At 42.1% G+C, this 26,122-nt stretch overlaps 1 protein-coding gene and 1 non-coding gene across 2 annotated transcripts; both read left to right on the top strand.

Annotated features, from left to right (window-relative positions):
- The first annotated feature begins 7,769 nt into the window (after positions 1–7,769).
- LOC106613510 (E3 ubiquitin-protein ligase UHRF1) lies at positions 7,770–25,999 on the top strand. The gene is made up of 16 exons (XM_014215847.2): positions 7,770–7,926; positions 8,029–8,289; positions 8,544–8,698; positions 9,167–9,382; positions 9,662–9,777; positions 12,371–12,557; positions 13,857–13,980; positions 14,515–14,622; positions 14,798–14,902; positions 15,203–15,309; positions 15,782–15,944; positions 20,060–20,197; positions 21,673–21,793; positions 21,970–22,124; positions 24,115–24,213; positions 24,324–25,999. The coding sequence occupies exons 1-16, from the start codon at positions 7,774–7,776 to the stop codon at positions 24,468–24,470; spliced, it is 2,355 nt and encodes a 784-aa protein (XP_014071322.1). The 5' UTR covers positions 7,770–7,773; the 3' UTR covers positions 24,471–25,999.
- LOC123724993 (small nucleolar RNA SNORA22) lies at positions 15,338–15,475 on the top strand. The gene has a single exon (XR_006757470.1). It is a non-coding gene; the product is annotated as a small nucleolar RNA SNORA22 (small nucleolar RNA).
- Positions 26,000–26,122: the final 123 nt, after the last annotated feature.

The raw sequence follows: 26,122 nt of genomic DNA, 5'->3' as shown, positions 1-26,122 counted from the left end.
CAAACACTTATCCCAATCGACATCAAATGTTAGTCTACAAACACTCATTCAGAAACATTGTAGGTAAAAACAATTATGAGATATGTAAACTGTCCAATTTGATTAGGCTTTTATCTCATAACGTCTTGTGAACTGTGTGAACAACAACGGACTACTTTGTTCACACTTGGCATGATATTCTCCCGCCAAACTGAACAACGAGACAGGAACACTGGACGCATAACATCACGCGCCAGCAGCACATGGCTGTAGCAATCCCTAACTGAGCAGTCTTCTATGAGAAAGGCTTCTATGCATTTTTTTGTTACATCTGACAAACGGCTATTTGGTTTCTGCTGTCTATCGTTTGGTGTCCAACTCCGATCTGTGTTCTCTCAGGCATAATGTGGTGATAGAACTTTGTAAAACACAGTCCCGTTTCTGTCTTTGATTGTACTCCAATTTACATAATCTCGCGCCAAATTATCGGAAGACAAGAGACCCTAGTTTCGCGCGCTGAGGCTAAACTCCGGTCACAGTTTTGATTGACAGGCATTATAGCCCCTCAGAGAGCAACTCAGAAGTGGTAATAGCCAATAGTGAAACTAAGATTTTTTTTTGGGCAGGCGGGGAAACGCACTGTTGAAGATTCTTATTGATTCAGTCCCCCTAAAAGCGGTCTATACAGAGGAGTTGTGTACGGATTAAGCTTGACGGTTTACTAAACGTCATTTAATTATCTGCATTTGGAAGAAAAAAACTGGTAATATAAATGTTTCTACTTTGACAAGTTTGATATTTTGAAAGTTGCTGGCTAGCTAACTGGCTGAAACTTGGCACAGTGAATAAGCTAGCTAACGTTAACTTTGCTAACATTTGGGAGGGTGAATTAGAAATATTCTAGTTAAACTTTGTAGAGGGAAATGAACGTTAACGTTGCATGCTTCACATTACTCACTAGGTACGTGTCAGTGTGATCAATGTAATAGTATTTCATTTGGTTACCTAGCGAGCTACTTCAACTCCACAATGTATTAGATACTAACCTTCGTTATGTTGTAGCCTTATCTAGCCACTGTAGCTAGGCTAATGTAACGTGGTGTGCTGTCAATGTCGATTACCACATCCACCCGTAGTCTGATTTAATCAGGCTGTAAGTACCAATTGTGTAGAACAGCCTGATTAAATCTACTAAAACTATTGCCTGATATCGTAAATGTTCCCTACAAGGCAGAATTTTAAATAAAATCTATTTAAACGGCGCTGTAACGTTACCGGTTGTCTGTGCGGTTTCTCCTTCAACTGCTCGAAAGGAGACATATCAACTGGAAAGAGATCTTTATGCAACTTTTTAGAGAGCCTGTAGGTACAGTATATGGTTCGGCTTGGCACCGAGGTAGCCAGCAGTTCCGATCCGCTTGCTTACAGCAGCACTAGGGTCGGACAGGTTTCCTGTGTAGAATAAGACACCACGGAGCCAGCAGCAAGATATGTCTTGGCTTGGAAAACATACCCCAATCCAGGGATAATACATGCGTTGCACCCAACTGTTGTACCGAGAAGATTGAAGGACTGCTTAAAAAAAAAGTCTGCCCACACTAGTTGCTGCTCAACTGCACTGAAAATTGGGGAGTTTTATTGGCTGCCAACAGAATGGAGTAAGGACCAGGCTTTGAAAATTCAGCTGCGACTACATCGATTTGCATAAGGTCAATACTTTTTAACAAAATTTAAATTATGAAATGCTTACCTTGAACCCATGTTTGTCCTCTGTAGTTGAGTGCCTTTCTTTGCTGAAATCTGTACTTTATATTTTTTTCAATGAACGTTGATTGTTGTATCCCCTTTCCCAAACCAGCCGAGAAAGCAAATGGCATGCTTTCTTGAAGCGTACATCAAATTCCCTGGTTGAGATATTTAAACAGTTTGCTACTTAGAAATTGTTTCCCCAATGTTTTATTATTAATTTGTAGCTAGCTAACAAGTCAAAGTAAACTGGTTAAGTAGCTTGCTAACATAAGTACAGCCACTACAATGTGTATTCTGAGTGGAACATTTACTTTTTGGTTTAACAGCCACTCAATTTCTTATTTTTTTTTACCAGACATAATTAAACGTATGAGCCTGCTTTCTAATGCTTGTAAAACAAGAAATGTATTTCTATTAACCTCTATGGGCTAGGTGGGACGCTTGCGTCCAGTGTAATCCCGTGGCGCGATATTCAAATACCTCAAAAATGCAAAAACTTCAATTTTTCAAACATATGACTATTTTACACCATTTTAAAGACAAGACTCTCGTTAATCTAACCACACTGTCCGATTTCAAAAAGGCTTTACAACGAAAGCAAAACATTAGATTGTCAGCAGAGTACCCAGCCAGAAATAATCAGACACCCATTTTTCAAGCTAGCATATGTCACATAAACCCAAACCACAGCTAAATGCAGCACTAACCTTTGATCTTCATCAGATGACAACCCTAGGACATTATGTTATACAATACATGCATGTTTTGTTCAATCAAGTTCATATTTATATCAAAAACCAGCTTTTGACATTAGCATGTGACTAGCATTCCCACCGAACACTGCGGGTGAATTTACTAAATTACTCACGATAAACGTTCACAAAAAACATAATTATTTTAAGAATTATAGATACAGAACTCCTCTATGCACTCGCTATGTCCGATTTTAAAATAGCTTTTCGGTGAAAGCACATTTTGCAATGTTCTCAGTAGATAGCCCGGCATCACAGGGCTAGCTATTTAGACACCCAGCAAGTTTAGCACTCACCAAAGTCAGATTTACTATAAGAAAAATGTTATTACCTTTGCTGTTCTTCGTCAGAATGCACTCCCAGGACTTCTACTTCAATAACAAATGTTGGTTTGGTCCCAAATAATCCATTGTTATAACCAAATAGCGGTGTTTTGTTCGTACGTTCAAGACACTATCCGAAGGGTAAATAAGGGTGACGAGCATGGCGCATTTCGTGACAAAAAATGTCTAAATATTCCATTACCGTACTTCGAAGCATGTCAACCGCTGTTTAAAACAATTTTTATGCCATTTTTCTCGTAAAAAAGCGATAATATTCCGACCGGGAAAGCGTGTATACGTACAAAGAGAGAGAATATAAAAACATCTCGTGCCCTCGTGCACGAGCCTGAGTCTCAGAGTACTCTGACCGGCCACTATCCAAACGCGATAATGTGTTTCAGCCTGGGGCTGCCTCGATATCATTCAGCTTTTTCCCGGGCTCTGAGAGCCTATGGGAGCCGTAAGGAAGTGTCACGTTACAGCAAAGATCCTCAGTCTTCAATAAAAAGAGCCAAGATGAACAACAACTTGTCAGACAGGCCACTTCCTGTTCAGAATCTTCTCAGGTTTTGGCCTGCCATTTGAGTTCTGTTATACTCACAGACACCATTCAAACAGTTTTAGAAACTTTAGGGTGTTTTCTATCCAAAGCCAATAATTATATGCATATTCTAGTTACTGGGCAGGAGTAGTAACCAGGTTAAATCGGGTACGTTTTTTTATCCGGCCGTGTCAATACTGCCCCCTAGCCCTAACAGGTTAGGAAGTAATGGGATGTATAGCTTAATTTCATGATTGTGACCTGCGCCTGTAAAGTTTTATCAATGTATTTAATGTTTTTATGTTACCCATTTTTCTCCCCAATTTTGTGATATACAATTGGTAGTTAGTCTTGTTCCATCGCTGCAACTGCCCTACGGACTCAGGAGAAGCGAAGGTCGAGAGCCACGCGTCCTCAAACACGATCCTCACTGCTTCTTGACGCACTGCTCGCCTAACCCGGAGCCAGCTGCACTAATGTGTAGGGGGAAACACCGTCCAACTGTCGACTGAGGTCAGCTTGCAGGCGCCCGTCCCGCCACAAGGAGTCGCTAGAGTGCTATGGGACAAGGAATCCCGGTCGGCCAAACCCTCCCCTAACAGCGCTGAGCCAATCACGGCAGGCTGTGATGCAGCCTGGGATCGAACCCGGGGCTCTAGTGACGTCTCAAGCGCTGCAATGCAGTTAACACACAGACATGGACGCAACGGTCTAAGGCACTGCAAGAGGAGTCACTACAGTCCCTGGTTCGAATCCAGGCTGTGTCACATCCGGCCGTAATTGGGAGTCCCATAGGGTGGCGCACAATTGGACCAGCGTCGTCTGGGGTAGGCCGTCTTTGTCAATAAGAATTTGTTCTTAACCGGCTTGCCTAGTTAAAGGTTACACAACACTGACCAAAACATTATTTTGTTGGCATTTACGCATGTCCCCATTACCAGTAAAACATAATCAATACCTTTCTTTCACTTACTTGTTGTTCATTTCATTCTCAACCAGGATTTCTATGGAACACCGTTTGGGTCTTTGCGTGTCAAAAAAATATACTATTTAACACTGTTTGACGTGTCAAATAATTTAATGCGTTCATAATTTTTTCCCGTAGTTATTAGTGTAATCAATCACTCATATTTCATGTCACAACGATTCATCATACTTATGCTATGATGCTGGTAAAGTTGTCTCGCGCACCTACAGTGCTGGTCATAAAGAAAAAAAGCTAGCTAGCTTATGGATGCAAACAATGTTCTTCCCCCAAAACAGCAAAACGACATCTGTTTCAATAGTTATATGCAAATGAATACAAATAGTAGAACTATGCCATAATTTTGTTTTTGAAGGCAAACTGCAAATTCCATTATTGCGCCTAATCCTTATTGTGGCTACATAACCTGGTTCGGTCGAGCCTCACTAGCCAGATGAAGCTAGCTGGCTGCTTATAACGTTAGCTTTGGGCAACTGGGTTAAGTAGCTGGCTAGCTATTTATTTTCATGAGCTGAAGTTATATTTCAATAGGCGAACAATAATTGGCAACCTAGCTAATACTTACTCACAAGGATTCCTAAATCATTGCTAAGAATAATGAAAATGACTGCAGTTTCTACTGGTCATTGTTTTCAGGCTGGTTGTATTGGTGCTAGCTAGGTACCCCAGAAGTTGTGGTCGAACAAATTATGCTTTATTGTGAACACATCGTTCGTCGCCGGTGTTTGCTTGTTTGCAGACTGTTTTGTACAGCTTTGACAGTGCTACTAGATCTTTTTTGACATGCAAAGACCCAAACCGCATTCCATAGTATGTATGTCGTGAAGGTAATAACAGTGACTCTATGACTGTAACTCCGGTAGGGCAACATCGGAAAAATAGTGCACTTGGTAGTGTTAACCGGTGCTAGACCAGTCGGCGAAATCCAACATCACCCACGACAGAGAACGTTTGATTGTCAAGGGCAATGAATTCCATTATCTTGGCTTTAATGGATTTCGCCATTGAGTTGTCTCGCTGAAATTATGTTACTCTTTCAAATGACTGCTTGACTTGTTGACTGCTTGATCCACACAGCAGACATTGTGGGCTAGCTTAGGAATGCTGTGTTGCACGTATAGAGCAACATTTTACGTGGCGTCATTGTCATGAACCTACGTTGTATAGGTATGCACGCCAGCTTTGACATCGATTTTTGCACATCGCCGTTAGGCTAGACATCAGCCGATACCGATGTTGGCATTTTTAGCTAATATCTGCCGATTCCAATATATCCTGCATCACTACTTTTTATAGTTCAGGGCTCTACGCTGATGTCCATCTAAGTAGAAATGTAGAAGCATACAAATCATTCTAGGAGAACAATTGAAGTATTTCAGTGTTCAAATTATAAGAAATGACAAAGTTCATGTATATGTTTTTTGGAGTGATCCCTTCACAATGATTAGGTGAGCCAAATGTTCAGCTGTCGCTTTAAGGGATGGGCTGTTACAATGGTAATTTGGGCACGCACTTTATGTGATGGAAAATATTCTGACTGAGAACTCAAACTAACATTGAAAAACAACCTCGTTTGACTAACCTCCCTAGTTTGACTACCCTCCCACTGTCTGCCAAATTCTTTTTTGTTTTCCTTAAGATGTCGGTGGGCGGTGCCGGGGAAATTAATGTTTTGTTGTTGATCACGTCTCCGGTAAACACCGGCTTAGATCTCAAGTTTTGTACTATGAGATCATCAGCTAGTGTCACTTGTGAATTTTGAAGCATTTGTAATCAAAACAAGCGCAAAGGCTTCATAAAGGTCAACTGAAGGTTAACTGACTAATATCTCATAGAACAAAACCTATAAGATCTAAGCATGTGTTAACCTCGCACCTTATTTTCAACATTTATCCCAAAACCCCATTTCCTCATTCATTTACCCCATAGGAATGGCTGAACGAACCAGAGGTAATGCATTTCTGTTTTTTGGGACTACAAGCTGGTGAGGTCTTGGCAATTGCTGATCACCATTCTCAAAACTTGTCTTTGCACATCTCCCACTACGAGCGTTGCAGATTTTGTGCCGGTAAAATCAAACGTTTCAGCCATCCCAATATTTTCAAAGACTGGATCGGTAACCCTCAGATTGCGTCTCTGACCCATTAACATTAAACAAGTGTCTATGATTGCTGTGCCCCGAGTAGGAAATGACATGGGGATTTTGTTTCCGATCTCAACTTGTCCTGGAAAGCTGAATCGGGGCCCGAAATTGTGTAGTGTACGCCATACTTAGCTTATGTTGAAGTTTTGAGTCTGAAGTTATGTTTAGGCAGGGCAAGCTTGTTTTGGTGATTTCAGGTATCATAAAAATCTGTCACAGTATGTTTTTAGACTCCTTCAGCAGTTTTTCTTTTAAATATGTTTTTACCAGATTTAAGTACAGTACCATTTGGAAATGTTAACGTTCAATTTATATTCCTAAGACCTAAGTTAAATGATGCTGCTTCCCATTGACAAGACATTTAGACAAATAGCCCAATGTCAAAACAGTTTAACGTGTCCAAATCAATATGTAGAAAGTTTGATATATTGAAAACATAAAATGTACTATCTACACATACAGTACATATTTTTTTGCCCTTAACTCAGCAAGTCGGTTAAGAAGAAATTCTTATTTACAATGACGGCCTCCCCCGGCCAAACCCTAACCCGGACGACGCTGGGCGACTTGTGCGCCGCATGGTCAATCCGACGTATGCATTGGCCGTGCAGCATTTATGGTGATACAGCCTCTGCAGAAGTCAAGGCATCCATACGACTTGCGTTTTGCACAGCAGCGCCGTTGTCAAGGAAGTGAGTTTGTGTTTATACCCGACCTCCCGCCCCCACCTATCGTCAACCAAACATGTCAATGCGGAGCTATACGGAGCCCTCCGCATTAAGAAATCTGAGTGGCGCACAGAGATGTGGTACGCAGCTCAATTTGGCCTCTGCATGCCTCCGGAGGCTCCACAATTGTGTGTCACCCTCCATACGAAGCCATTTTTGGATCAAGCATAAATTGGCGGTTAAATGTGTTGAAACGGTGTGCTTAAAACATTGTCAGGAAGTGAAGCCACATTGTTTGTTGGATACAAGGATGGGGTTGCAATAGCTGCATTTAAAAGGGGTAGGAGTGGCTTAGTAATCCAGTTTCCAACACTGTATTAAAATCAGCATGGCATGTTTGTTGTGTTTTGCCTTGTCATTGGGAATTGAAGTTACTTGGAAGTCTTTCTTTACTGACATTGATTATTAATCCACTTGATCAATGGTATTAATCAATAGTTGGCACAGTAATACAGTACTCAAAGGACAGAAGTGGAGAAACATTGAACGACACTGCTTTTTCAACTCGAGTGTATTAGATGCCATGCTGCTGTTAACCCACAGTTTGGCTCCCTTCTGCACAGGGCAGCTGCAATGTGGATTCAAGTGCGCACCATGGATGGCAAGGAGACTCATCGGATTGACTCACTGTCCAAGCTCACCAAGGTGGATGAGCTGCGCCTCAAGATCTCGGAGCTCTTCAAGGTTGAGCCAGAAAGACAGAGGCTTTTTTACCGGGGCAAGCAGGTGTGGCAGATGGCTACTTTTCTTTTGCGATTCAGTTACAACAGAGTTGCTGGGGTCCTTACTAATCATGTCTGAATGTATATGTTCTGTTTCTGATCCCAGATGGAGGACAGCCACACCATCTTTGATTACAACGTGGGGCTGAATGATATAGTGCAGCTGCTTGTTAGACAGGCTATGCCCCCTGCTGCTGTCCTCAAGGACAAAGAAGCCGAGCTGTCTGACTCTGACTCTGGCTGTGGCTCGGCACAGAGCGAGTCGGACAAGAGCTCGACCCACTCGGAGACAGAGGTGCAAGCAGCTGGCACCTCTGCCCAAACAGACACACCAGACCTGGTCGACCCGGGATTTGGCTTTTACAAGGTAAACATGGAGCATCTCTACAAGGATGAATATTTTCTGTATTGGTATCATTTGATGGAGTGAAAGGATGCTTTTAACTGGATAAATGTAAAATGGTAAATCTGCTTCCAATATTGTGCAACCTTCTTGAATTGGCGTTGCTTCTATTGTATTCAGTTTTAATTTTAAATTGCCATACAGATTTTAAATCCGGGACAGTAGCATTGCATGGTTCACTTTACAATATCAACCAATTTTTTTTTTCCCCCCTCCAGATTAACGAGTTTGTTGACGCCAGAGACTTAAACATGGGCGCCTGGTTTGAGGCCCAGATTGTGAACATTACGAAGACCACAAAGACACCTGGAGAGGAAGAGGGCTCTAAACTCAGCGAAGAGGAAGTTATCCACTACCATGTCAAATATGAAGAGTGAGAACTTCCTCATGTATTCCATATTTTAAAGATCTGATTGGAGACATTATGCCTCGTTGGTGACATTTGACACTTACCCTCAATGAACATGTATAGAAAAACGATTGAATATGTCCGTGTGGAAGGTGTTGCTGTCTGTGGATGAGCTGGACCAATGGGGGCATTGCTTTTTGGCGCCAGGGTGTCAATACCACAGGGTACCACTTGGTTTCCGTATCCGCGGCAGAGCTGCCACATTGTTTTGCTTGCAAGTGTAAGAACCGGAGGAACATTGAAATGAACGATGACTCGTATTATTTGTTTCCAGCAGTCAAGGCCCTCAGAATTCAAACACTTATTTGACCCGCTTCTCTTCTCTCCCGATATGTCAATCATCTTACAAAAGCCCCATTATGTAGGAAGCACCTGCTGTGTGTCTGAACTGAATACTGACACTGCCTATGTCTGTGTGGTCTCTCTCTCTAGCTACCCAGAGAACGGAGTGGTGCCTCTGCAGTCCAAGGATGTACGCCCACGCGCCCGCACAGTCTACCAGTGGCACCAGCTGGAGGCGGGCATGGTGGTCATGGTAAACTTCAACCCAGACGAACCCAAAGAGCGCGGCTACTGGTATGACGCCCAGATCCAGAAGAAGAGGGAGACACGCACTGTGCACGAGATCTACGCTAAAATACTGCTTGGGTAATATAATTGGTCCTGTTAGGTTCTGCTGTAAACCCCCCCCTTAAAGGGTCATACCATGATGGTAATGGCATTAAAGGAGTTCAGTGACTCATCTGATTGAATGATGTTCTAATGATTTGTTGAAATTCATTGATTACTTGTTATACAGTATTGATACATCTACACAGTATGGTTTGTACTTTAGTATTCTGTTAATGTCATAGTTTTGCCATTTTATATAATTGTTTTGCATATTAGGATCATGAAGGGTATACCTAGAGTTCATGTTTATTTCAGGGTTGCCGGTGACTCCCTGAACGACTGTCGCATCATGTTCTTGACTGAGATCTACAAAATCGAGGAGCCTGGAGCCTTGGATGGATCCGGAGCAGGATCTGATAGCCCATTGAAAAGTAAGTTGGAGCTGTTTGCAGGGCTTTAAATAAAATGTCATTGGTAGCAATTTAAAGTTAGGAGCACAACAATTTAGGAGTACCAGATTTAAAAATAAGAATTGATTGAGATACTGCCTGTATTGGGCCTATATGAATTCAAGCTACTTTTGAAGCCATAGAAAGGAATTATAATGCTAAAATGTTGCTACGAATACCTTTCATTGAGATAAACAAAGTACTTTGTGGAATATTAGGTTCCTACAATGTGTAAAAAGCAGTATTTCCTATTGAGATGCATTCAATTGTTCACGGTCTCTAAATGTCAAGGTTGAGTGAAGACATGCAAGGGATCTGTCAGCTTGCTATGATCGTTGATATCCTGAAAAGAAGCAATATCTGAATCCCAAATCGCCCCCTTTCCCTTCCCCCTCAGCCTTCCATTTGCGCGTTCGATCGCACCTCCGCCATATGCACAAGTGTCCCAAATCTGAGGGTGTAGGGGCTAATTAGACTCTCCAATAGCCACTTTGACCATGCCAGCAATGCTGCAGGCTCCAGAGCGAAGTGCTATCCCAACATGCACCGCAACATGTTTTGGAGTTTGCGCAATTTCATACAGAAGAATTGAGGCATGCCCTAATTATGATGCGTGCGTTTGTCTGATTTCGAGGCTTGACATACAAAACAAATTTGAAATGTAATGTTTTAACTGTTGCTGAGGCTTACATCTTGTAAAACGATGGAATTCTGTTAATTGTAATTTCATGCTCATTATTTAAATGTGCAACATAAGTATGTTTATTACCTTTCTGTGCCCCCAAATGTTTGGCTATAAGCTAGCTAGCAAATTAGGTAACATGACTGAAGGTATAAACAAATGGCTAATGGCCTGCTAATAGTCTTGAAACGCTGGTAATCTGGGTATAACTTTTGAACGGGTTGTGCTAGAAACGAGCTGTTTCCTCTCTAGTAATGGTACTCGTCTCATATGCATATATCAAATCAAATGTATTTATATAGCCCTTCTTATATCAGCTGATATCTCAAAGTGCTGTACAGAAACCCAGCCTAAAACCCCAAACAGCAAGCAATGCAGGTGTAGAAGCACGGTGGCTAGGAAAAACTTCCTAGAAAGACCAAAACCTAGGAAGAAACCTAGCGAGGAACCAGGCTATGAGGGGTGGCCAGTCCTCTTCTGGCTGTGCCGGGTGGAGATTATAACAGAACATGGCCAAGATGTTCAAATGTTCATAAATGACCAGCATGGTCAAGTAATCACAGTAGTTGTCGAGGGTGCCCCCTGCTGCACCTCAAGAGTAAATGTCAGTCGGCTTTTCAGTTAGCTGATCATAGCTGATCATTGAGAGTATCTCTACCGCTCCTGCTGTCTCTAGAGAGTTGAAAACAGCAGGTCTGGGACAGGTAGCATGTCCGGTGAACAGGTCAGGGTTCCATAGTCGCAGGCTATTCGACTATGTTAGTCTTTGCCGCTCTGACATTGCTCGTCCATATATTTATATATTCTTAATTCCTTTACTTAGATTTGTGTGTTGGGTATATATTGTGTAATTTGTTAAATATTACTTGTTAGATATTGCTGCACTGTCGGAACTAGAAGCACAAGCATTTCGCTACACCTGCAATAACATCTGCTAACCGTGTATGTGACCAATAACATTTGGTTTGAACCAAGACAGTCACGAATCTGCACTCACTTTTTATTCTAGGGCACTCAAACAAGCCTGGGCGCATTTTTCTTAGGTGCACTGGTGCTTAGGTTTAAAGAAGACAAAGGTTAAGAAAACAGAATTCTTATATCCCATAACTCTTTGCAACAATGGGGTAGTTAGCAACGCCGCAGGTCCCAGATTTGTGACGACGTTGTCTTAATCTGTATATTTTCTAACTAGACTGGTGCTCCCAAATTTGAATTCCAGGTCGCACAGCAAAATATTTAAGCGCATACGCTACCAAAATGGTTGCAGTTTAGAGCCCTGGTCGTTTGACTGCGTTTCATTTTTTTGTTGTTGCAGGAAATGAACTCGTACACAGTAGGCTAGTTATTGGATAAGGCTCATCAGCCCAGCATATTAGCAATCTCTAAAGTTATTGTGTTTGATCTATTTCACCATTTTAGTGTCAAATATTGTATGTGATTAATTGACTTGCGCCCAATACACCAGTACAGACAATGATGTGCCATAGTTTGTATTTCATCACATACAGCCCACATCTCCATTTATTGGACTGATTTTCATGAAGGATGAGAGTGCATGTAAAGCACATGCAGTGTCTTGGAAATGTTCACAATTTTGCAAGTAGGCTATAGTTTAACAGTGGTGTCAGATGTTAGAAAACGACAAGACGCTATTGTTACCATAGAAACTCTGAGATTAATGTAGACTAGGTTCATGATGCATAAGATGAATGTTAGTTGCCATGGCTGCACACCAACCTCTTAGACTTGGTGATTTACAAAGTACGTAACATATTTTGTATGCTTAATTGGATACATCTAGTACACTGGTGCAGTTCTTACAGTACGGGTTACAGTACCTGTTTTAACGTTAAATAAAAAGGCTGACATTCTCTTTGATCCTGCTCTCTCCAGGGTCAAACGGACCCGAGTGCAAACACTGCAAAGATGACCCCAAGAAGAACTGCCGCTGGTGCAACTGCCATGTATGTGGCGTGAAGCAGGACCCGGACAAGCAGCTGCTGTGTGACGAGTGTGACATGGCATTCCACATCTACTGCCTCAACCCCCGACTGACCAGCCTCCCCGATGACGACGACTGGTCAGTATAGACCCATTTCCCTGCCGCGTCTTGAAAAGTTGCGCGCAGGTTCCGGTTTCCGAAAAAGCAGTGGATATGATCACATGCAACTTCAAAAGCAGCTTGTGCAAGTTAACACGTAATCAGATGGTTATCGTCTACGTCGCAATGCCATCAGATAATTTGATTTATTTAGCGAGCCGGCAAGGTAAAAATCACAAAGGGAGCTAGATAAAGCCAGAAGAATAATAAATGTGTTGGAACAAAGCTATAGTCATCAGTCTTGGGTATTTTCATGGTCGTCACTCACTCACTGTTAAAAGAACAATCAACTCAACAAATCTTTTGGTATTTGTTTCATTCATCCACTGTTGATACAGTCCCAAAATGTTTGCTTGTCAGCAAATCAAGATGTAGAACTTTCAGAATGCTAATTCTCATAGCCACCGTGATGCCTTTTGCGTCATATGATGCAAAACTCCTCATACCGGCTGTATTTCTGCCTGCTTGAATGGCAATGGCTCAAATACAAATGAAAACACGAAATTACCCTGGGAATCGACAGAACATTGCTGAGAGAATCACAAAACTATATAACATTCAAAATGCATCATACAGAACTTTCATAATACCTGTCACAGTATCTTAAACTTGATTGCTGACGTGCAAAACATTTTTAGGGCCGTATCAACAGTGGACTAATGAAACCAAAACCTGAAGAGTTTGAGTAGAATCTTTAAGTTTGTCAAGCTCCCGACCTTAGCATAAGCGATCCTGCTACAGAGCTTTTTGGTACCGTTCTTGACGTCTGTTTGTAAACACACAAATTGATCTCTACTACAATACAGTCTGGGCTGGTATTCTGTCCGTCTGGCCATTGCCAGCTTCTAGTGCTGCTTATGTGATGGTCATGCCAATGCGTCAGATGGCACTTAAACTGTTTCTAATTGGAGTTTGAGGTGAGAAAGTGATGGTTTCTTCAAGCTGCTTTGATTTGGCCATTTTGAGTCGAGCGTTATCAGCTTTCTATCGTGAGCACAAGTCATTGGTGTACTGTCCTAATGACTTTTTGTCAGAACACCCACAGATGCTTGTGTAGCGCTCCCTGGTCTCCATAGCTGTGCTACAGTGAAGTGTGGTCTGTTAGCTCCCCCAATGCAGAGGTATCTTGTCCCCTACATGAATTCAGCGGACCAGCACAACTCTTTCCCATGCCACTAACTCTCCACGTTTGTGATGCAGTGGTTTTGTACTGCGTCACACGTTTTGGCTGTTCTGTTGCCTACATGTTCTGATCTGTATTTATTTCAATACCTCTAGGTATTGTCCCGAGTGCCGCAACGATGCTAGTGAGGTGGTGCTAGCAGGAGAGAAACTCAAGGACAGCAAGAAGAAATCCAAGATGGCGTCCGCCAGCTCAACCAGCCAGAGGGACTGGGGAAAGGTAAGGGCATTTCAAAATGGTGCTGTGTGCATACCTCTTAGTGGAAAAGTACATTGTCTGAATAACTGTACTTGCTTTCTAAATAGTAGGCATTTGGAGTATGTGGAAAAAATAACATTTTATAGTATGTGAAATTTTCAAAAATGTAGTATGCTTTAAATGCCAGGTGGTCATACACATTCTGGCTTTTCATCTAGTTGAATTCGTAGCACTCTCTTGAGGAAGAGAATCCTTATTTGAGACCAACATGACAACAGGTGAGGGGACGCGCTGTGCCAAACTAGACAAATTACGGGAATCAACGCAATTGAGCATTAATGATGCATTCTCAGTAGGATGAGCTTAGTATGCTGATATTTGTTGCGTATTTGTTTTTACTAAACGGTGTTCTAAATAATTTTGTACAATTAGTATACAGTTTAAGTAGGCAAGCTAGATTTCAGACATGGCCACTGTCACACTTCTAAACTTGACATAGATTTGTTGTTAGTTGAGTACATTCTTGTGTTTTTACACTACCTCTTCTCCTATCAGGGCATGGCTTGTGTTGGCCGCAGCAAGCAGTGCACCATTGTCCCTTCCAACCACTACGGCCCAGTCCCTGGCGTCCCCGTCGGAAGTATTTGGAAGTTCAGGGTCCAGGTGAGTTGTCGCCTTTCTGCAGTAGGCTGAAAAGGAAAGTGATAACGGCAGGTTTTTTGGGGGGATAATGTACCCCCAAAAATGAGAACATAATTTGACCAAAATAATTTTTCAATGACTAGGTCCTGGTAGGTTGTCTGCTGACATTTTCGATCCTCTGTTTTTGTTTTGGCAGGTGAGTGAGTCTGGTTGCCACAGGCCACATGTTGCTGGGATCCACGGGAGGAGCAACGATGGAGCTTACTCCCTAGTGCTGGCTGGGGGCTATGAAGACGACCAGGTATGTAGACCATCTTCCGTATTGCACATCACAGGAGGCTGCCGAGGAGAGGACGGCTCATAATAATGGCGTGAATGGTATTAAACACATGGAAACATGCTCGTTAGACACCGTTCAATTTATTCCGTTCCAGCCTTTACTATGAACCCGGCTTCTCCAATTAAGGTGCCACCGGCTGCCTGTGGTGCACATGTACATCTATTACAAGCCCCCCTCCACGCCCAACATGGTAGCTGCAGGGTTGGAACACCGTAAGCGTGAAAGGTCACTGCGCTAATGGTGGTTTTCAATTGGTCCCAGGATGACGGCAATGAGTTCACCTACACCGGCTCTGGAGGGCGAGATCTGTCTGGCAACAAGAGGACAGCCGAACAGTCGTGTGATCAGAAGCTCACCAATATGAACAGGTTAGTGAGCAAAACAAATCAGATCTCTTTGCACAGAGAACACCCACGGATGCTTGTGTAGCTCTCCCTGGTCTCCATAGCTGTGCTACAGTGAAGTGTGGTCTGTTACCTCTGCATTGGGGGAGCTATCTTCTCTCCTACATGTATTCAGCAGACCAGCACAACTCTTTCCCAAGCCACTAACTTTGTGTATGGGTGATGCAGTAGTTTTGTATGAGGGGAAATTGGTGATATGCAGATGGCTGGGCTTATTGGCTTTGCATGTCTATGCCTCTTCTGCGCACTGGTTTGTGACTGTTTTTAACAATCATTACTTGTTCTAACAATTCACCTTTTATTGATTTGCTAGAACGCAATGATTCAAATGGCACACGTCTTATGTTTAAACTGTGAGTCTTTATTTGATGATTCACTGCAGTCCACAATTTGGTTCATTCAAATGAGACTCAATCTTAATTTGCCTGTGACTAAGGGCTCTTGCTCTGAACTGCAACGCATCGTTGAACGAGAAGGATGGGGCCACAGCAAAAGACTGGAAGGCAGGCAAGCCAGTCAGGGTGGTGCGCAGCTCCAAGGGCCGCAAACACAGCAAGTTCAGCCCGGAAGATGGCAACAGATACGACGGAATCTACAAGGTGGGAATTCATGTTTTTTTTTTTATGTTTCATGTGAAATGAAGTTCCATTAGGCTTGGGCAGTAAACCGGGGTATTTGGAGAGAACCACAGGATGGTTTGGCCGTCAACTAATTATTTGAAGTTAATACATTTTAATATTTGTAGCTACTTTAAGTTAATACCTTGTGCAATACGTAGAGATGACACAGGTTCGTTCTTAATTTCACCTGTCACATTACTTTACGATATGAAGCTTACCGTAGATCCCCAGAACAGTTGAGCCGGTAAAATGTTTGTAAATAGCACGGCGGGAGCTGGTCCATAGCGTTCTATAGCCATCGGCAAGTCTCTGTTGTGCGGCTACATGAGGTGAAGTTTCTTGAATTCAATTCACTACTAAATGTTTGCCGTCAGATGTCTTATGACTTTTTGCCTGAAGTCAGAGCTCTGGATTTCTTCCCTGTGCTTCCTGCTAGTGTTTTTTTTTTTTTCCCCTTCAGAACAGCATACCTCACAACTTTATTCATTTGCACAATTTCTCATTCACTTTCACTTGTAAATGTCCACACTCACCGACAACTACATTTGGTAGCTACTAGCTTTGCTTTTATAACTGAGCTGGGTTTGCCTGTCTTTGAAATTAATTTGTTAGCTAAATGCTAACGAGCAAAAACTAACGGCGGCTGTGATTTCACTATTTGTTGGTAATTTTGTTAGCATTCAGGTAAGAGTCCCAATGGTCTTTTTTAGCGCCCCCTTGTGTGCTATGCTGGTAATACCGTGAATTCCTGGGATGAGAAAAGGACTAAATTAAAATAAAATGTTGTCACATGCGCCGAATACAACAGGTGTAGGTAGACCTTACAGTGAAACGCTTACTTACAAGCCCTTAACCAACAATGCAGTTAAGAAAAATACCCCCCAAAAATAAGAAATAAAAGTAACAAATAATTCAAGAGCAGCGGTAAAATAACAATAGTAAGGTTATATACAGGAGGTTCCGGTACAGAGTCAATGTGCGGGGGCACCGGTTAGTCGAGGTAATTGATGTAATATGTACAGGTAGGTAGAGTTATTAAAGTGACTGCATAGATAATAACAGAGTAACAGAAGTGTAAAAGAGGGGGTGGGGCAATGCAAATAGTCTGGATAGCCATTTGATTAGATGTTCAGGAGTCTTATGGCTTGGGGGTAGAAGCTGTTTAGAAGCCTCTTGAACCTAGACTTGGTGCTCTGGTACCGCTTGCCGTGCGATAGCAGAGAGAACAGTCTATAACTAGGGTATCTAGAGTCTTTGAAAATGTTTAGGGCTTTACTCTGACACCGCCTGGTATAGAGGTTGTGTATGGCAGGAAGCTTGGCCCCAGTACTGTACTGGGCAGTACACACCCCTCTGTAGTGCTTTGTGGTCAGAGGCCGAGCAGTTGCCATACCAGGCAGTGATGCAACCCGTCAGGATGCTCTCGACGGTGCAGCTGTAGAACCTTTTGAGGATCTGAGGACCCATGCCAAATCTTTTCAGTCTCCTGAGGGGGAATAGGCTTTGTCGTGCCCTCTTCACGACTGTCTTGGTGTGCTTGGACCATGTTAGTTTGTTAGTGATGTCGACACCAAGGAACTTGAAGCTCTCAACCTGCTCCACTACAGCCCTGTTGATGTGAATGAGGTTGTGCTCGGTCCTCCTTTTCCTGTAGTCCACAATCATCTCCTCTGTCTTGATCACGTTGAGGGAGAGGTTGTTGTCCTTGCACCACACGGTCAGGTCTCTGACCTCCCTATAGGCTGTCTCGTCATTGTCGGTGATCAGGCCCACCGCTGTTGTGTCATCGGCAAACTTAACGATGGTGTTGGAGTCATGCCTGGCCGTGCAGTCATGAGTGAACGGGGAGTACAGGAGGGGACTGGGCATGCACCCCCGAGGGGCCTGTGTGTTGAGGATCAGCGTGGTGGATGTACAACCTACTCTTACCACCTGGGGGGCAGCCCGTCAGGAAGTCCAGGATCCAGTTGCAGAGGGAGGTGTTTAGTCCCTGCGTCCTTAGCTTATTGATGAGCTCCGAGGGCACTATGGTGTTGAACGCTGAGCTGTAGTCAATGAATAGCATTCTCACATAGGTGTTTGTTTTTGTCCAGGTGGGAAAGGGCAGTGTGGAGTGCAATAGAGATTGCATCATCTGTGGATCTGTTGGGGCGGTATGCAAATTGGAGTGGGTCTAGGGTTTCTGGGGTAATGGTGTTGAATTGAGCCATGACCAGCCTTTCAAAGCACGTCATTGCTATAGTCGTGAGTGCTGCTGGTTGGTAGTCATTTAGACGGGTTACCTTTAGTATTTTTCAGCACAGGGACTGTTGGTCTGCTTGAAACATGTTGGTATTACAGACTCAAGACGGGGAGAGGTTGAAATTGTCAGTGAAGACACTTGCCAGGTTGTCAACGGATGCTCGGAGTACATGTCCTGGTAATCAGTTGACCTGTTTAAAGGTGTTACTCACCACGGCTGCCGGCAGCGTGATCACACAGTCATCCGGAACAGCTGTTGCTCTCATGCATGTTTCAGTGTTACTTGCCTCAACACGAGCATAGAAGTAATTTAGTTCGTCTGGTAGGCTCGTGTCACTGGGAAGCTCTCGGCTGTGCTTCCCTTTGTAGTCTGTAATAGTTTGCAAGCCCTGCCACATCCGATGAGCATCGGAGCCAGTGAAGTATGATAGAATCTTAGTCCTGTATTGACGGTCAGAGGGCATAGCGGGATTTTTTTCAGAGTCCGGGTTAGCGACAACTCTACCCTTTTAGCTCAGTGCGGATGTTGCCTGTAATCCATGGCTTCTGGTTGGTGTATGTACGTACAGTCACTGGATGACGTCATCGATGCACTTATTGATGAAGCCAATGACTGATGTGGTTTACTCCTCAATGCCATCGGACGAATCCCAGAACATATTCCAGTCTGCGCTAGCAAAGCAGTCCTGTAGCTTACCATCTGCTTCATCTGACCACTTTTTTTGTATTGACAGTCACTGGTGCTTCCTGCTTTAATTTTTGCTTGTAAGCAGGAATCAGGAGGATAGAATTATGGTCAGATTTGCCAAATGGAGGGAGAGCTTTGTACACATATGTGTGTGGAGTAAAGGTGGTCTAGTTTTCTTTTTTTTCTCTTCTCTTTTCCCCCTCTGGTTGCACATGCTAGTAGAAATTAGGTAAAACGGATTTAAGTTTCCTTGTATTAAAGTCCCCGGCCACTAGGAGCGCCACCTCTGGATGAGCGTTTTACTGTTTATGTCCGTATACAGCTCATTGAGTGCAGTCTTAGTTCCAGCATCGGTTTGTGGTGGTAAATAACAGCTATGAGAAATATAGATAAACTCTCTTGGTAAATAGTGTGGTTTACAGCTTATCACGAGATACTCTACCTCAGGCGAGCAAAACCTTGAGACTTCCTTAGATATCGTGCACCAGCTTTTGTTTACAAATATACATTAACCGCCACCCTTTGTCTTACCAGAAGCTGCTGTTCTATCCTGACCATTTTTATTTTTTTATTTAAAAAAAATATTAATAAAATGAGCCTTTATTTAACTAGGCAAGTCAGTTAAGAACAAAGTCTGATTTTCAATTGACAGCCTACACCGGCTAAACCCAGACAACACTGGGCCAATTGTGCGCTGATCTATGGGACTCCCAATCACTGCCGGTTGTGATACAGCCTGGATTTGAACCAAGGTGTCTGTAGTGACGCCTCTAGCACTGAGATGCAGTGCCTTAGACCACAGCGCCACTCAGGAGCACAATAGTGTATAATCCGCCAGCTGTATGTTATTCATGTTGTTCGTCCACTTTAGTAATCGCTGTTCAGATGTCCAGAAGCTCTTTTCGGTCATAAGAGACGGTAGCAGCAACCTTATGTACAAAATAGCACGGTTGGTCAAGGGCCCATAAATTGGCAGCCATGCCCTCCGGCACCATGGGATACCGTCCAAGCCTAGGTTCCATATGATCCTCTGTAATGTAACCATATTAGCAATTTACAAGCCTATTTCCATTATGTCTTGTCTCTATTAGTCACATATTAATACCAAGTGTAAATGGAATCTCCGTTCCATGCTGACTGAACAAAATGCCTGTCTCTTTTCCAGGTGGTGAAATACTGGCCAGAGAAGGGCAAGTCTGGCTTCCTTGTCTGGAGGTATCTGCTTAAACGAAATGACGACGAGCCAGCGCCATGGACCCGGGACGGCAAGGAACGCATCAAGAAACTTGGACTCACCATGCAGGTAAAGCGACATGGCTCATCCATTAAAATGTCCATTATGTAGCTTTTTCGGCGACCTGACACAATTTACATTAGAAATGTGAGTTATAGATCTCATTGACAGCAAGTCTTAATAAAAATATTTAAAGCATGTCTTTCGGTTTTGTACACCTGCAGAAAAAATGATATTTGGCTTTTTTGAAGAGACAGCAAAATACTTAGGTGCTGATGTGATTTGGTGTTCAAAACATTTATTAGGTACGCACCTCTTAGTACCAGGTCGGAACCCCCCCTTGCCTCCAGAACAGCCTGAATACTTCAGGGCATTTTGGAAGGTGTTGGAAATGTTCCACAGGGATATTGGTCCATGCTGATGCTATGGCATCGCACAGTTGCTTTAGATTGAACGGCGGTACAGACATGCTGTGAACATCTCATCTCAAAGATACTCTATTGGGTTGGAGGTCTGGGGACTGCACAGGCCACTTAAGTAAACTGAACTCGTGGTCATGTTCCAGGCAACTTTTTTCAGCTCCTCAATTGTCCAGTGTTGGTGATTGTGTGCCCGCTGGGGCCGTTTTTAGTTTTTATCTAATAGAGGTAGAACCCGTTGTGGTCTTCTGCTGCAATAGCCCATCCGCGACAAGGATCAGGTTGCGTGTTTCAAGATGCTGTTTTGCACAGCACTGTTGTACTGTGCCGTTATTTGTTGGCTTGTGGCCCGCCTGTTAATTAACTTGCACCACTTTTGCAATTCTCCTTTCGACCGCGCTCATCAACGAGCTGTTTTTGCTCACAGGACTACTGCGGACTGGCGTTTATTTATTTTTTTCGTCGCACCATTCATCGGTAAACCTTAGCTACTGTCGTGCGTGAAAAGCCCAGGAGGGTGGCCATTTCTGAGATGCTGGATCCGGTGCACCTGGCACAAATGATCATATCACGCTCAGTCTCTTAGGTCACTTGTTTTGTCCACTCTTGCGTTTTAATCGAACAGTAACTGAATGCCTCTGCATGCTTTGTAGCAAGACATGGTGGTCACGCGACTGTCTGTAGGAGTGCTCAATTGAACGGGGTGGTGTATGTCTGCTGCAGAGAATTACTTTTGACCAGTCATGGTAATAAAAGTACTGAACGTGTTGGCTAACTATTTAAAAAGATGGCGAACAAGCTACAGGATGAGAGAATTTTGATGCAGGTTTAGCCAACTAGCGCTAGCTAACGCTACCTTGCTATTTATTTTTTACGAATTGGTACTTGGAGTCAAATATCAATATCGTCATAACTATAATTTTATAGAATTTAAATATTTGTTATAATAATGTTGTTTATCCCAACTACACAACGGTTTAGATTGTACCATGTTTCACATACATTTCTTGTTATGTGACTAACTGAAATTAGGTGAACATGAGTATTTTTGCTACCATGTATTAACTGTAGCTCAGGTGATTATGCAGTTTAAGCTCTTGTTTTGAGGAATATGTTTGGTTTCAGTATCCAGAAGGCTATCTGGAAGCCCAGGCTGCCAAGGAGAAGGAGAACAAGGAGAAGGAGAACGAGGAGGTAACTGAAACACCCACCAAAGGGAAGCGGAAAAGAAAGTCTCAGTCTAACGGTGAGTTACTTCTTCAAATTAGATCTAGAATTATCTTTAACCACACAAGACACTGGTAGATTTCAGATTTCCAACTGAGAATACAGCTGCAAATGTTTTAAGATAATAATTTAACAGGCTATCCTGTGTTAATACCACATGTCTTCTGACACACTGCGGGGGTCTTTTTGTTGCAGAAGCTGAAGAGAAGTCATCGCCAGCCAAGGGCACTCCCAAGAAGATGAAGTTGGAGGCTTACAAACTGACCAAAGAACAGAAGGCCTGGATCAAGGACGACGAGCACAACAGGAAGGTGTGGGACGAAGCCATGGAGTCTCTGGCCCTTGGCCCGGTAAGAAAAGCCGTTCCAGATTTCACATTATTGGAATTTATGCCAATGCAAAGCCAATTGGTCTTTGTTGTGACCATCTGAACTAGGGTTATCACGATACCTGTACCACAATACTACTAGACCTGATTTTCCTTAACAAAGCAAACTAAGCTCTTATGTTCCTTTTTATAAAAAAAATACATTTTATGTAAAATATTGTGTGCTATAGCTTGCGAAATAAACACGTGACTGGGTGATAACAAGGCAGTTTTTTTCCCATCGTTAGGACTGTTCCTCAAGTCTGCTTTATTTCCTTTTCTTCCTAGTATTGCGATACTGATATCCATAGAACCCTAATCTGAACCTTAGAATGCAGCCAGCATTGGTGTTGTAATGCTGGTTCTTTTGATTATCTTCACCACTACACCAATATAAGCTTAGGTGGTGTATTAAATCATGCAGGTAAAGCGACATGGATCATCCTGTAAAATGTCCAATATGTAACTTTTTTGGGCGACGTGACTAAATTCGCATGGAAATATGTGTTGTGGATCTGTCATTCTCATTGAAAGCAAGTCTAAGAAGCAGTAGATCTGTTCTATATGCGCTATTTCTATGCTTCCCATTAAGTTACATTTGTCTTTCTGTTTTGTACACAAGCTGAAAATACAATAACTTTGGTTATGGAAAATATATTTCACAGCAGTTTAGATATGGTGTACAATGATTCTCTACACCAGGGGTGTCCAACCTTGTTTTTAATTTTTTATAATGGTTAATTATCAATATTTGGCCTGACAGGCCCCATTAATTTTCTTGTTTTAATTTTTTTGTGGTTTGGGATAAACATTTTACTCAAAATTATTCATAGAGGAACAACAAATGGATGTTCTGAGTCCATGTCAAATGCTTAAATCACATCAAAAGACAATTTGAGGTCTGTAAAAACAAATACATTTGGCTTTGCGTAATTCCCCTTTAATTGCGAATCTAGAAAGAGAGGAATGTGTCGGTTTTGTGATGTTTCTGTTGTGCCTACTGCTGCATCGTGTCATGGCAGAGTTTGTAAAACAATGGCCGCCCAGTTGATACAAATAATCATAATATAGTTCTCAGGTAAGCCTACTCTGCAGTTAACATTTAATTGGGGCTCTCAAGTGGCGCAGAGGTCTAAGATACTGCATCTCAGTGCTAGAGGCGTCACTACAGACACCTTGGTTCGAATCCAGGCTGTATCACAACCGGTCGTGATTGGGAGTCCCATAGATCGGTGCACAATTGGCCCAGCGTCGTCCGGGTTTAGCTGGTGTAGGCCATCATTGTAAATACATTTGTTCTTAACTGACTTGCCATATTTAAATAAAGGTAAAATATAAAAGTTTTGGGGGAAAGTTTGTCTGCCCACAAGACTTATCATTAGCATTGCTAACTGGCTACATAAGGAGTGGTAAACAAACATGCAGATACTGTTGCGTTAGCTTTTTTAAGCAAATAGTGGCTAACCAGGGGTGGGATAATGTCAATGTGGATATGTTTGGAAAGTAGCCGTGTAGCTGTGGCTCAGTTGGTAGAGCATGGTGTTTGCAACACCAGGGTTGTGGGTTCGATTCCCACGGGGGACCAGTACGGAGACAAAATGTATGAAATGTATGCATTCACTACTGTAAGTTGCTCTGGATAAGAGCGTCTGCTAAATGACTAAAATCTAATCTAAAGTCTTTGTGTATATGACAGTTAGATGGAACAAAATGGGGGACAAAAATACATGTACTTTCAGAAATGCTTGGCGAGGTAGTCAAAGGTGGATCTACCTGTTGGAGACCCCTGCTCTCTACATTATACTTGCTTGTTTTGTTACAAACTGAAATTAGGCTAACTTAGAATTGTAGCAACCAGGAGGAAATGGCATGCATTAAAATCCTTTTTTGTTTTTCAGCTTCTGAATGTCTCAATCTCCTCACTTACTATGGTTTGGGTACTAGGTACTTAACAGTTATTTTTGCATTTCCAGAAATTCCTGAACAAAGTTGAGGAGGTTTTCTTGTGTATATGCTGCCAAGAAGTGGTATTTCAACCTATCACCACTGAGTGCCAACACAATGTCTGCAGGGTAAGTTGATCTTTGCTAGCCTTGCACTGAGATTTTTCCTTTCCATCCATTAAGAGCAATACATATTTAGTAAGAGGTATTGAAAGGTGCATTTTTTAAATTTATTTTAGGAATGCCTTCAGCGGTCTTTCAAGGCAGAGGTGTACTCTTGCCCAGCATGCAGGCACGATCTGGGCAAAAACAACCCAATGAGTGTCAACAAACCCCTCCAAGCCATTCTCAACCAGTTCTTCCCAGGATACAGCAGTGGACGGTGATAACTCGTTCCAGCTGCTTGACCAGCATGGAGACTACATGAACTATGAGGGCAGTTAAGCAGTACAGGCAAAAAAAAAAACTTTTCTTAATATAATTAGCAAATGTATTACGCTGTCTGTTTGGTCGCTGAAATGCCATCCCATCTTCTCCGGTCCTATTTGTAATGAACTGTAGCTATGAAACTGCCTTGATCAAATATATCTAACGTTCTTCTGTTAACAATGCATTTTAACTTGACTTGCCAAAATCAATACACAAGTTTAATTCCTTCAAGCACATTGTTTTAAGATGTATACGATATGGGTACTTCGTAGAACATTTTGTAATAATGTTAATCAATTGCATACATTTGTATTTAGAGAACATTCCCTTTATAGAATGTTTATTTTATATTCTGTTATGTCCAATAGTACTGTTCCTAGCTCATGTATTTCATAAGCGAAGCACAACTGATAAATCCGTTACAACCCTGTTTTGAGAAAATTTCCTCCATATCCTGGGCTTGAGTTAATGTCCTGATTTTTAGATTGTGCCTGCCATCGCTCAATGGCTTGTTTTACATGTGGCCACTGCTTGACTGTCTAATGTAGCATCGTGTGTTGCTGCATCCATAACAACTTGTGCTTCAGTACATGACTGTGGGCTATAATAGAAGGAATGATGGGTTTGGATTTGATATTGAACCCTAAAGTAATTTTATTTTCTATAGAAATGTAGTTGGGGTGGATGTGATCATTTTGTGTTGAATTAACATTCCAGTAATGTACGTACTTTAAAATGTATGTGTTTACTCTTTCTGAAACCTTTTTTCGTTTATTTTACCATGTTTAATCTGATGGAGTTGCAGAACATTTGATTTAAATTTGAGCAGAGCAAAAATACTCCCCAGAAACGTATACCTTTCGCTAATCTATAAAATGGCAGATTTTTCTATTTTGTAGTAATTATTTCCTAATTGTAAAATGTATTTCACCTTAACCCTTTAACTGCGGTCTAAACACACGTTTTCCATCTGAACAAACCCAAAGATGTAAAACCTGTAACCATTGTAGGGTTGCGCACAATTCACCGTTTAGGTGTGCCACAACCTTTTGATTCATGGCAGGGCTATGGAAAACATCTAGCTCTGTTGAACTAGTGGTTCAACAGAAAAATATTTAAGATCCAGAAATGTAATTTAGCCCAATTTCATATTTCTGCTTATGTTTTATTGCAAAATGAATGCCAGTAGCTGCAGATGTTAGTAATAGCTCAAATATTTACAACATTTGCATAGACTGGAAATGTATATTTAAAAAAATTGTATATTTTTTAGCACATGTTTTAGTTGTTTGTAGTTTTAGAAGTAACTTGCTTGCACATGGTTTCCCAAGTGCAGAATTTTCCAATACATCTTCAACATTTTTTATAAAATAAAAATTGCAAAATTGAAATGTTACTGAGATATAAAGAATATAAATTGTGCCTTTTGTTAAATATTATGACTACTGTCTGTTTTGTTTTTTTTGCAATAAATGCATAGAACTAAGCATGTCCTTTTGAAGGTGCTTATTCGTTATGCTGCCACATTTTACAATACATTTTTGGCAAGCGTTTGCCTGGCTGAAATCCATAGGTTCCTTGCCATTATAAGAATATGTACACGGCTGTC

The sequence above is a fragment of the Salmo salar genome, chromosome ssa10, assembly GCF_905237065.1.
Source record: "Salmo salar chromosome ssa10, Ssal_v3.1, whole genome shotgun sequence".
NCBI lineage: Eukaryota > Metazoa > Chordata > Actinopteri > Salmoniformes > Salmonidae > Salmo > Salmo salar.
This window is presented reverse-complemented; position numbering and strand designations above follow the sequence as displayed.